Source organism: Acanthopagrus latus, chromosome 4 (genome assembly GCF_904848185.1).
Source record: "Acanthopagrus latus isolate v.2019 chromosome 4, fAcaLat1.1, whole genome shotgun sequence".
Classification (NCBI taxonomy): domain Eukaryota; kingdom Metazoa; phylum Chordata; class Actinopteri; order Spariformes; family Sparidae; genus Acanthopagrus; species Acanthopagrus latus.
In genome coordinates this window covers 4,652,236-4,662,780 of record NC_051042.1, presented here as the reverse complement: position 1 = coordinate 4,662,780, position 10,545 = coordinate 4,652,236, and the positions used below count along the sequence as shown (strand labels likewise).

The following is a 10,545-nucleotide window of genomic DNA, read 5'->3' as shown; positions in this document are numbered from 1 at the left end:
AGAGACAGGTGACTAGTGAGAAAAAAGACACGTAAGAATAAGAATGTAAGAATAGAAGCCTTATGAGCTTTACATTATTTAAAGGGGCACTGTGTAGTTTTGAAGAAGAAATTCAAACTCAGTATTTTATTATTTACAGCGTTAATGAGGATATAATATAAATTCATTATGTATTTTGTCCATAACTGAATAAACAAGGAAAAGTAAGTCCCCAGAAGACTGTTTGAGGCTAGAAAGGTGGCAGGGTCCGCCAAATATAAGTAAAACAATATGAAATCGTGCTGTCATTTAAGGTCAGTTTGTTTATTCAGTTTAGATTTTCAAGATTGTTTAGGCACAAAAAATAAGTCCATTACGAGGTTTATCCACTGCTTGAAATGTAATAACATCAACTTATCTATAACGAAGTTCCATTTGTCTGTGAGCTGTTCCTTTAACGTGTATTACCGTGGTCCTGTTCACACCAACATCAATCACAGAACAACGTTTGTCTTATTCCAATCGGATGAAACATAACAAACGCATGATGTTTAAAGATGAACACGTTGGGTGAAAACAGCTCTGCATCCCTCCGACACTCTCAAAGCAGATGTCTGCTGCAGAGCGTCTCCACACAGACTGCAGCCAGCAGCTGTGTTCTCCTGGAGGCGCTGTGATCTTTTATAGGAGACCTCGCTATGTTGTGGAAAACATGCACATCCACGTACAGTATGGACGTCCACAGCGAGGACAGATGTGTGAGAGATGCTCCGTCCTCCACCGCAATCATTTCATAGATGAAAGCTGTTGCCAGGGGCCAAACATACCAGGACCGTGAGCTGAGCAGGAGGACGAGTGTCTAACAGGGTGTAATTACTCCTGTAAACAGCAGGCTGCAGCCCGGCAGTCCAGCACGGAGCACACTCAGAACATCTTTGTGTGGTTTGAGCAGTTTGTGCAAGAAATCAGAGGAGCAGCCGGTTTATTTGAGTTGGGTTCTGTTTAATCTTCAAGATTCATGTCAGATACAAAGCACTCCTGAAACGTCCTCCAAGGGAGCTTTAAACAGTGGGGTGCTACAAAAATAGGTTTTAACACTATTGTTGTTACAGATTATGAAAATGTTTAAGCACTTATGAGAGACCTGTTTATAAACCGTTTCATGAACCTTTGGAGTTTCTAACAATGCTCCACTCATGCTGATGGAAAGTCAGCTGAAGTTTCATAGTCCACCAAACACTCCTGGATCTTCACAGCAAGGAAAACACTTTGCAGCATTCTGCTAATCAACTGAAGTGGATGGGGACTTCTTTAAAATTGTAGAAGTACGATAGAAAAAATGTAAGTAAAATGTTAGTGCAATCAATCAGTGGAGCTGGTCTGGTGTAATTAGAGTCCCAAGAAGCAGTGATTTGATTTGAAAAGACATCATTTAAACTTTTTTACATTTTTAGATGAAATCTCCACCGTCGCTGCTAAACTAAAAGAGCAGCATACATGGACATACGTCAAGGGTGTAAATAAAAACATATTATTATTATCACCATTTTTGAGTAAACTATATGATTTTAAGACAGTAATTAAACTTCTGCTCTATGTTATAAATCTGAATAATTCCCTTTTTAAATATAAAATATTACTCTGAATATACTAATCATACAGTTCAGCAGAATATACAGCACCATGTTTGGTGAGAAACAAAAACTGACTGTTGGTGGTGAGATTATAGACCGTAGATCAAAAGTCTTTCATTTAAAAAGTTTTTACCTTTTAAATCTTTGAATTGTTTTAAAGTTTTGCAGACTGCAAAAAAAGAAAAAAAAACTTAATTGAAATAAAATGTAGTTGTATGAATCTAAACAAGACTATTAAAAATTAAACGAAACAGAAGCATGTTTAGTCTCGTTTTGCACACAGTATGTTGACTACAGCTATAAATGCACAGTACTGATGAAGGGACTCTGGGGCTCCTCCACTCTCTGCCATCCCTCCTCTGGTCGCTGGCTGCTCTCAGGTGAGTCCTCACAGAGTGACAGATCCAGCTGGAGCTGCAGGGAGCAGCATGGTGAGGTGAACACTTACAATGAAGCTGTTATCCGTGCACCTGTTTTATCATCCACGAATGGAGGAAAACCACACGTTCGCCTTTTCTTGATGTTTTTTTGTTCTGGTCCAGAAAATCGCCATCAGATGTTCAGCTCCTCTTGAGGACGGACTTCTGACTTCTGTGCGTCTCTTTTTCAGAAGTTTGTCTCTGGAGTTGTAAACCACGAGAGCAGAATATCAAGAGGATTTTAGGGTAAGTGAAGAAATTCAATTTTTAACATGATGAATGAGCGTCGAACACGGTGTGTCCAGAACAAGTTGCCACAGGTGTGTTTCTCACTTATAACCTACCTGCAACAGGGAACGAAGCCGCTGACAACTCAAATACTAACTCAATATTTCAAATCAGTAATTTGGTACAAAACAGGAGAAAACCATCTAACCAAGTTTTTGCGCATCGAAGTGTATTTGAGTCTCCAGACAGAGGCAGAGCTCATGATCGCAGCTTCGTGCTGCCCTCTACTGGCTCTCTCCTGTCACCACATCATATGGTCATAACATACAGAGGGTTCATAATAATGTATTTTTATAGCACCTTTTCAAAACACAGCTACAAAGTGCTTTACAGGGCTCAAGGTGGATCAAATCATAAAACAAAAATCATGAAAACATAACAAATGTAACACAAAGAAAAAGCATAAAACGGAATGTGACAGTTCACAGCAAAGAAACATTAAAAAGTGGGTTTTTAAAGGTGATTTTGGTTTTGAAGTCTGCAGCCACGACCTGCTCAGGTCAGTTTAAATTATAGGAGCCCCGACTGCAGGGCTCAGCATCTCTGTGTATAAACCTATATATGCACAAAGGATCTCAGGGATAGGAAAAATACATGGGGCATTAAACACGTATCAATAAAATCTCTGATTAAAACCTAAAAGACACAGGTATCCAGTGTGAAGGAGCCAGGATCCATATGATGAGGTCACGTGTTCTGGCCAAAAGAGTCAAAACTTTGGCAGTGACTTTCCGATGACCTGGAAGTAGGAGAGGGGTATTTTTTTAACTGATGCCAGAGAGAAAGGAATTACAGTTAGGCTGTTTTCTAACTTAAAATCAGATAAAATCACATTTCTCTCCACAGGACTGAGGAACATTAATGATCAGGATTTACTGTTCCATCCAGGATGATGATGGTAATTTGCAGCCTCGCTCAGCTGGTTCTCTCAGGCTGGGCCTTGACCGCCGCCGCGAGCCCGGACAACTTCTTCTACCACAACTTCCTCAGTGGAAAGGACAACGAAGAGAGTATGCACATGTTCAATGATCATGTATTTTGTCCGGCTCATATGTTTAATACACACACGTACAATGTTTTAGTCAGCTCCACTCTGCCCGTGTTTCCTACAGTTCACTTCAGAGGCGTGAAGCTCTTTGTGGACTCTGCTCAGCCGTCAGTGTTTGCAGTCAGAGGGGGAAACGCCACCATGCCCTGCAGGTTTTGGCACGAGCCTGAGCTGAGCTCGCCGAGGGAGGTCCGGGTCAAGTGGTCCTGGCTGCCCGCTGCTGGGGGACCTGAGACAGACGTGCTGGTGGCGATTGGCCTCCGCAGTCGAAGCCTTGGAGAGTTCAGGTTGTTGTCGTGACAAATGATAAATGGATGATTGCTCTTTTCTTTTGTTATCAGTGGCTGTATGACTGTTGAAAGTTAACTCACATGATGTCTGCCTCTTGGTTGGTCAGAGGGCGTGTGCGGCTCAGACGGGATTTCCCAGGAGATGCTGCTCTTGTGATGACTGAACTCCAGCTGAATGATACAGGCCGATACCGCTGCGAGGTGGTGGACGGACTGGAGGACAAGAGCTCCTCAGTTCATCTGGAGCTGCGAGGTACAATATGTCCAACTACACTGACACCACGACTTCAATTCTCAGAGTGAGACCAAACATCAGATCCTACCATTCTAATGAATTCCTCCACCCAGGTGTGGTGTTCCCCTACCAGCACCCTCATGGCCGTTACTACCTGAGCTTCCTGGGAGCCCAGCAGGCCTGTGAGGAGCAGGACTCCACGCTGGCCACATTCTCGCAGCTCTTCCAGTCCTGGAAGGAGGGCCTGAACTGGTGCAATGCAGGCTGGCTGGCAGACGGGACAGTCCAGTACCCCATCACACAACCCAGAATGCCATGCGGGGGGCACGGCCTCGCCCCGGGTGTCAGGAGCTACGGCAGAAGACACCTCCATCTTCATCGCTACGATGTCTTCTGCTTCTCGTCTTCAATCAGAGGTGAGGCAGCCTTTTTGTAAGTAGAGTGTTGCTGTGTGTGACCAGGGTTTCTCGATCCTGGTGGAAAATGTCACAAGGTCAAGAAAAGATGTCATGATGACCTACGAGATTCTGACTGCACCTACACCAGGGCTAAAAGGGAAAACTCTAGTGAAATGTCTGTTGTCGAATGTTGGAGATCCACAGCGTGATCCTATCTAACAAGTGTGAGGTTTATCTAAATATACCACTAAATATGTTGCCTTCGAAGGTGAAGTCTTCTATCTTCAGCCCTCTCACAAGATGAACCTGAGCGAGGCTCGGCAGACGTGTCAGGAGTACGGAGCCAAGATCGCCAAAGTCGGGCAGCTCTACGCCGCCTGGAAGTTCTCAGGGATGGACCACTGTGACGCCGGCTGGCTGGCCGATGGCAGCGTTCGGTATGCAATCACCAGGCCACGAAGAAACTGTGGTCCCTCTGAGCCAGGGGTGCGCAGCTTTGGGTTCCCACCTCCCCACCACAAGCACGGAGTCTACTGCTACAAGTCAGACGATGAATGAGCGCAGGGCCCATGAAGACAACACTGATTTCTTATGAGCATAAAAGAGATATTTCTACTTTATACTACTACTACTACTGTTTCTTCCATGTGAGGTACTGGATTGTTTTACATTTGTCTCTGTGATTCAGATAACATGGAGGAAAAGTAATTATTTGCTTCACCTCGGCTGTTAACACTTTAACGCTGTATTTTTTAAGATGTTTTGTTTTTATAGGTGTTTCTGCCTCATTGGTGATGGTGGTGAAGACACAGATAGAAAACATAAAAAGAGAGGTGTCAAATGCAAGATAGCTGTAAATCAAAGAAGGGATGCTGCAGTTATTTGATATATACATCTTTATGTCTAGGCCACCAAGACGCCACAACATTACTTAATTTAATGTATTTACAAACTTAAAAAAGTTGGGAATCACTGGTGTAAATCTTATTTTTACTATTATATCTTTGTCTCATTGTATTTTTCTATCAAAGGTACAATATGTATGTGTAAGTTTTTAAACATCCAGAATTTAACTTAAATTATCAAAAGAATGCAAAGAAATAACATTTTGACAGTAAGTCAGAGAACTCATTGTATTGTTTTGCTGAAGTTAGCATGCTAAAGGCTAGCCCCAGCCCATCCTTGGCTAACTCAGCCAACTAGCTTACTGTTTCCAGCAGTTTGCAGTTGTGATGTTTGTTTGAAGTTTGAATACAAGTGGTGGCCACTTCTTACATATTGTATCTTTAATACATTTTTGTGATTTTGTTTACTTTTTTAATGTCTCTCCATTTATAAGGTATTACGATTAGCATTTGCAAGCTAACATTTGTGCCTGAGCTTGGCATTCTATCAGCTGATATAGGCCATATCATGCTCTTCAAAGCTCATAAAAAACTACTAAAAGTAGCCTTGAGTTGAGATTTTGTTAGTGACAGGCCATATAACCATGTGTCGCAGGTGATTTTCACAATAAAGGTTGGTGTAGGCTGATGGATATTTATATACATGATTTTTGTATTACAAATGTCTTTCCTAACCATTAAAGTGCCTCTACAGAAGATTCTGGAGAAAAAACATGTTTGTTCACCCAAAAGAACACAACTCTGTTAACCATGAAGGAAAGAAAAGAATCTGCTCAAACAACTGAATATACAACTCAAAACAGGAGTTTTATTTTAATAGAAAACAACGATAATATATTTCTGGTTTCGCAAACAGCAGCTTCATTTGTTCAGTCTCTAGAGAACACTGGACCAAGTGTTAGTCATGTCCAGCTCTGAGACTGTCTGAGGTAGGCAAAAACCAAACATCTTCTCTCTCCATCCTACAGTTTCAACAGTTTTAACATTAGAGCCCGACCGATAAATTAGTAGGTGATACCAGACTGTCACAGATGTATATTTATCAGTGTATATGTTGTAATATAAAGGTAAAATGTGTTTTTTAGAGATTAATATGCAGAATTAATCTAATTAATCTAGAATATGCAAAAGACTTGCTCTAAAATATCCTGCCTCCACTACTTATCTTTGTCTTAAGTGTCTGATGACCACATTTGCAGGATTAAAGCAAAAACATAGTGTATATCTATCAAAAGCAGAATACTTTACTCCCTCACATCATTATCAGCCCACAAAATTAAATGTTGGTCAGGCTCTACTTAATGAACTATTTTCATACATTAAACCGTGAAACAGTATGCGTTTAAATTTGATTAGTGTTCCATAAAAGAAAAAATAAATTCACTCTGTAGATGTAGGCATAACAATATAAGAAAATCAACTGTTAGCAGCATAAAGAAAAATCATAAGATCCAGGGGTAGGGTGTTTTTGACTTCTGTCCAACCTTCTTATCCTGTTTCTTCATCACACTTAAAAGAACTTGTTACATTCATAACGTGTAAACAAACAAGTGGCCATTTGTTTTAATCAAACGGAAGTCATGTCACCTTGCAAAATACTGCTTGCTTGTAGTACATTTGGTAAAACTGGCCCCAGAAGGCAATATGGCATCTCAGCTGAGGAAGTAGTTAAAAGAACTTGTAAACAACCCAGTCTTAAACCTCCACTGAGGATGGAGTGGGCTAACACAAAGATACAACCAAATGCAATCAATAGTAGGTAAAAAGATAGCATATATTTTGTGTGTGTACCCTTCCCTACTCAAACTCGGCTTCGAAGAGGAGTCTCTCAATTTTCATCCTGACAACTGCCTTTTTCTGAGGGGTAAGCTTCTTGAACATTTTCACAAGGTTCATGAAATAGAATTCATCGCAGTCTTGTGGTCTTTCAAAGTTTGTCTGTACAGTTTGGTCACATTTAGAAGACTCTGGCTCCATGCTCCTCCTCATCTTGTCCACACTGTCCAGTTCATTTGACTTGGGGATGACCAGAGTCACTGACTGGCTGCTGCTCGCTCCTTGGCTGTCTTGGTCCTCTGAATCCGAGATGATGGTTACATCCTCACCGTCGTCACTGTCCTCCTGTGAAGACAACATTTTTAAAAAAAGAAAAGAAAATCTTTAGAGTTCAATAGTACATCTAGTCACATTGCAAGTCAAACTGGGTTCCACTCCACACGTCCTTAAAGCCTGAAACACACTGGCCCAACTGTTGGCCGTCTGAAGCGTTTGGGGAGACTCGGACGAGTTCAGGAACAAATCTGTTTGGTGGGTTCAGCTGCACTGGAAGCTTTTGAAACCACACGGACAGCGTCAATTCTGATTCAACTTGCTGTTGGCCATCTGAGCCATTGGATACTCTGATTGGTTGTATGCTAGCTGTATGACCATTCTGACTGCGCTAGCAAATCAGCGTGGTGTGTGGGAGGAGCGGAATACTGTCTGTGCTTTGTTTTTCTGTGCACTCCACTCCATCATTTCCTGTTTTCATGTTTTGGAGTACGGCATGAGACTAGCGCAACCTGCTGTTAAGGGGGCTTATTGCAGCTTGTGAAAGCACAGAACGTACACGATACTGTGGAGTTGGCAGTACTTCGAGGCAGTATGTTCAATGCAAATTTTCTGTCGAACAGGTCAGACGAGAGGCAACGGACTGGCAGTTGGCTCTTGGTTTGATTCTGAGCGGTGTGTGGGGGCCTTAAGAAACATCTGCAGCCATAAAAGATATTATGAGGTAATGAAAACATTCAGAGGTCTTAGAAAACTGCATTAAGAAAGCAGATGTGTAAAAAAAAGCAACATGACAAACTAAATGCATTTAGGACACATCAGTGCACATCTTTTGTGACAAAAAGCTCACTTAAAAGTGCATCAAACGTGATATACAGCCTTACCATGTCATATGAAAGGGTGCTACTCTCCTCAGGAGCCAGCAGTGAAGCAGTTTGGTGTTGTTTTGACAGCTGTGATGATTTCTCAGCTCTCTTCTGTTGGTTATGGCGGCAGGCCGCTAGATGGTCAGTGAATTCTATTCTCTTTATCAGCGTGGCTACGCAGTACAAACAGTGGTAATGCCGTAGTTTTCTACACGTCAGCCCACATCTTAGGATTGTGTGCTCTGAAATATGAACAATGAATTAAATTGTAAAAATAATTAGTAATGACTCATTACATTGAATCAGTTAATCAATCACAAATGGGGGGATGTAAGAACATTACCTTCAAAGACAACGGCTCTCTTTAGATGACATCTCATATGATTCACAGCTCTGAATGGGGATTCTGTGGGCTTGAAATCTTCAGGTAGACATACTGGACAATGATATCTGCTCGGAGTGCAGCAGTTGACGCATTGTTCCAGAGGATGAGGGGATAGTCCCTTCTGGATCGATATATGAATCTGGAATAGATAATAATTAAACTGAGACATCCAGGAACTTCATACCTACGAAGAGTCATGTTGTCTGCTTTGGTTATGAGAGAAATACAACTAGTTTAAAAATGTGAGTCACTTATACTGGAGACAGTGATGTGATGCTACAAGATAATTAAAATTTGTTATTAAGAACAACAACTATGCACAAGTGTGTTTTCATTTCAGTTTTAAGTCTTCTCCTGATTTTGACACAGTTTTATCTCTTTTGTATCTGCCGAGTGACTTTTTAAAGAGTAACGATATTAGTCGGCTAACGTTAGCCTTGCTAGCTTATGGCTACGAATGAAGTCAGTTGATTAGTTTATGTCGTGTCGTTTGTTGTTAGCCATAACATTTTTAAGGACAGCATTGTGTTTTCGGATCTCCCAAATCACCACTATGTGTTTCAGAGAAAAAAGTGAATACTAACAAATATTAATCTAATTTGCGCTCGTTAGCTGGCAAAAGTTACCTGCGCGAGAACTATGTTAGCTAAACAATGAGCTAATAGCTCGGCGAAGTGAAGTCAACAACACAACTTCTCTGAGATATTTCATCTACTACATGGCTGAAGAGTGAGGCTAACACAACGGTAACACATAAGTAACTTGTTATAATTATTAAGCTGTGATAATCATTGACTTTCTTCGTGTGTTATCTTACTTTTGACTGTCGACCACCGTCCATCATTCCCGCAGTAAAGTTCAAAGAGTTATCCGTGGTTGTTTTTCTTCTTCTACTTCTTCTTCTCCGGGTTTTTAATGTCGGTTGGCAAACCAGGAACGTCATCGCCCCCTACTGACCGGAATGTGGAGCAAAAATACATATAAAAAATAATTAAATGTTGTTTTAAACTACATTCTCTCTATTATTCTTTTTTAAATACTCTGCTATTATCCTATAAAGTTCTTTAAAGTATTCAATACGAAGATTATTCAGTTCTTCGTACATATACAATATGTAAACAAACAAGTGGCCAGTTTCACAAGTTGAATTGCGAGCAGACAATTATCAAATGATGGGCAGTGTTCCACAAATATCCAACAAACTGCTAACTTCTACATGCTAATGTATGGGTGAGAAGTATGAAGTAAGTAGTAAGTAAAAAATTATTTCCTGGATGTTTTTCTTCCACTCCGGGTCTCATGTCGGTTGTCAAACCAGGGACATTACCGCCACCTACTGGAGGAAAGTGTGGGGCAAAGAAAATATGAATTATGAAGTATATTATTATTTTCATTTTTTTTTTAAAGTACTTAATAAGAAGATTATTTAGTTTCTATAATGACACTTACAAAAAGAATGGTGAAAAATATATGCCAACTTTGAAATATACTATGTATACACATAGAAACGCTACTACACATGTAGATGTTAAGATATGTGCCTTGTACAACACCATATCTACAGTGTAGATAATATTTGGTAATGCTGCAGTAGATCTCATCTCATTATCTTTTCGCTTTATCAGTGAGGGTCGCGGGGATGTTACCGCTTTATCCCCTTTTTCAAGGGGTGGCGGGGGTTACTGGAGCCAATCCCAGTTGTCTCTCGGGGCGAAGGCAGAGTACACCCTGAGCAAGTCGCCAGCTCATCGCAGGGCCCTTAATTTCGAACCAGTGACCTTCCAATCACTAGCAACTTGCTCTACCTACTGAGCAACAGCCGCCCTGCAGCAATGGATGATAATTTAAAATGGTGAACTTATAAATAAATGCTCCAGTTAGCTTTAGAATATCACACATGATACTGTGAACCTATTCTCCAATATTCTTTCCTAGCCAACAGAAAGCAAAAATGGAAAAAAATAGTTATAGTGATGCTAGGAAGTGCAGACAAACTAGATCAAATTATCTTTTTATATCCATCCACAGTGAAACCAGTAGTATTTCCAT

General features: G+C 40.9%; 2 protein-coding genes across 7 annotated transcripts; one reads left to right on the top strand and one right to left on the bottom strand.

Moving 5' to 3' along the window:
* Positions 1-966: 966 nt before the first annotated feature.
* LOC119018637 (hyaluronan and proteoglycan link protein 3-like) lies at positions 967-5,894 on the top strand. Of its 6 annotated transcripts, none has more exons than XM_037096457.1 (7): positions 967-1,993; positions 2,224-2,278; positions 3,209-3,330; positions 3,433-3,655; positions 3,766-3,911; positions 4,007-4,309; positions 4,560-5,894. In XM_037096457.1, the coding sequence occupies exons 1-7, from the start codon at positions 1,930-1,932 to the stop codon at positions 4,847-4,849; spliced, it is 1,203 nt and encodes a 400-aa protein (XP_036952352.1). In that variant the 5' UTR covers positions 967-1,929; the 3' UTR covers positions 4,850-5,894. The 6 variants fall into 6 exon arrangements, with proteins under 6 accessions (XP_036952352.1, XP_036952351.1, XP_036952354.1 ...); XM_037096456.1 differs by having other exon boundaries at positions 967-2,044; XM_037096459.1 differs by having other exon boundaries at positions 1,959-2,044; positions 2,156-2,278; positions 3,167-3,330.
* A 90-nt stretch (positions 5,895-5,984) lies between these two features.
* LOC119018638 lies at positions 5,985-9,459 on the bottom strand. The gene is made up of 4 exons (XM_037096463.1): positions 9,314-9,459; positions 8,455-8,635; positions 8,130-8,353; positions 5,985-7,317 (listed from the first exon to the last, which is right to left on the bottom strand). Exons 1-4 carry the CDS (start codon positions 9,437-9,439, stop codon positions 6,994-6,996), a joined length of 855 nt encoding a protein of 284 aa, XP_036952358.1. The 5' UTR covers positions 9,440-9,459; the 3' UTR covers positions 5,985-6,993.
* Between the last annotated feature and the right edge of the window lie 1,086 nt (positions 9,460-10,545).

Bases quoted from the DNA above. Each gene is read 5' to 3' on its own strand.
- LOC119018637 (XM_037096456.1), top strand. From the start codon at position 1,930: ATGAAGGGACTCTGGGGCTCCTCCACTCTCTGCCATCCCTCCTCTGGT. The intron at 2,279-3,208 runs GTAAGTGAAGAA...TGTTCCATCCAG, and splicing joins AATATCAAGAGGATTTTAGG to GATGATGATGGTAATTTGCA. The intron at 4,310-4,559 runs GTGAGGCAGCCT...TTGCCTTCGAAG, and splicing joins CTTCTCGTCTTCAATCAGAG to GTGAAGTCTTCTATCTTCAG.
- LOC119018638 (XM_037096463.1), bottom strand. From the start codon at position 9,439: ATGACGTTCCTGGTTTGCCAACCGACATTAAAAACCCGGAGAAGAAGA. The intron at 8,354-8,454 runs GTAATGTTCTTA...TTCATATTTCAG, and splicing joins GAGAGCCGTTGTCTTTGAAG to AGCACACAATCCTAAGATGT. The intron at 7,318-8,129 runs GTAAGGCTGTAT...TTGTCTTCACAG, and splicing joins GCACCCTTTCATATGACATG to GAGGACAGTGACGACGGTGA.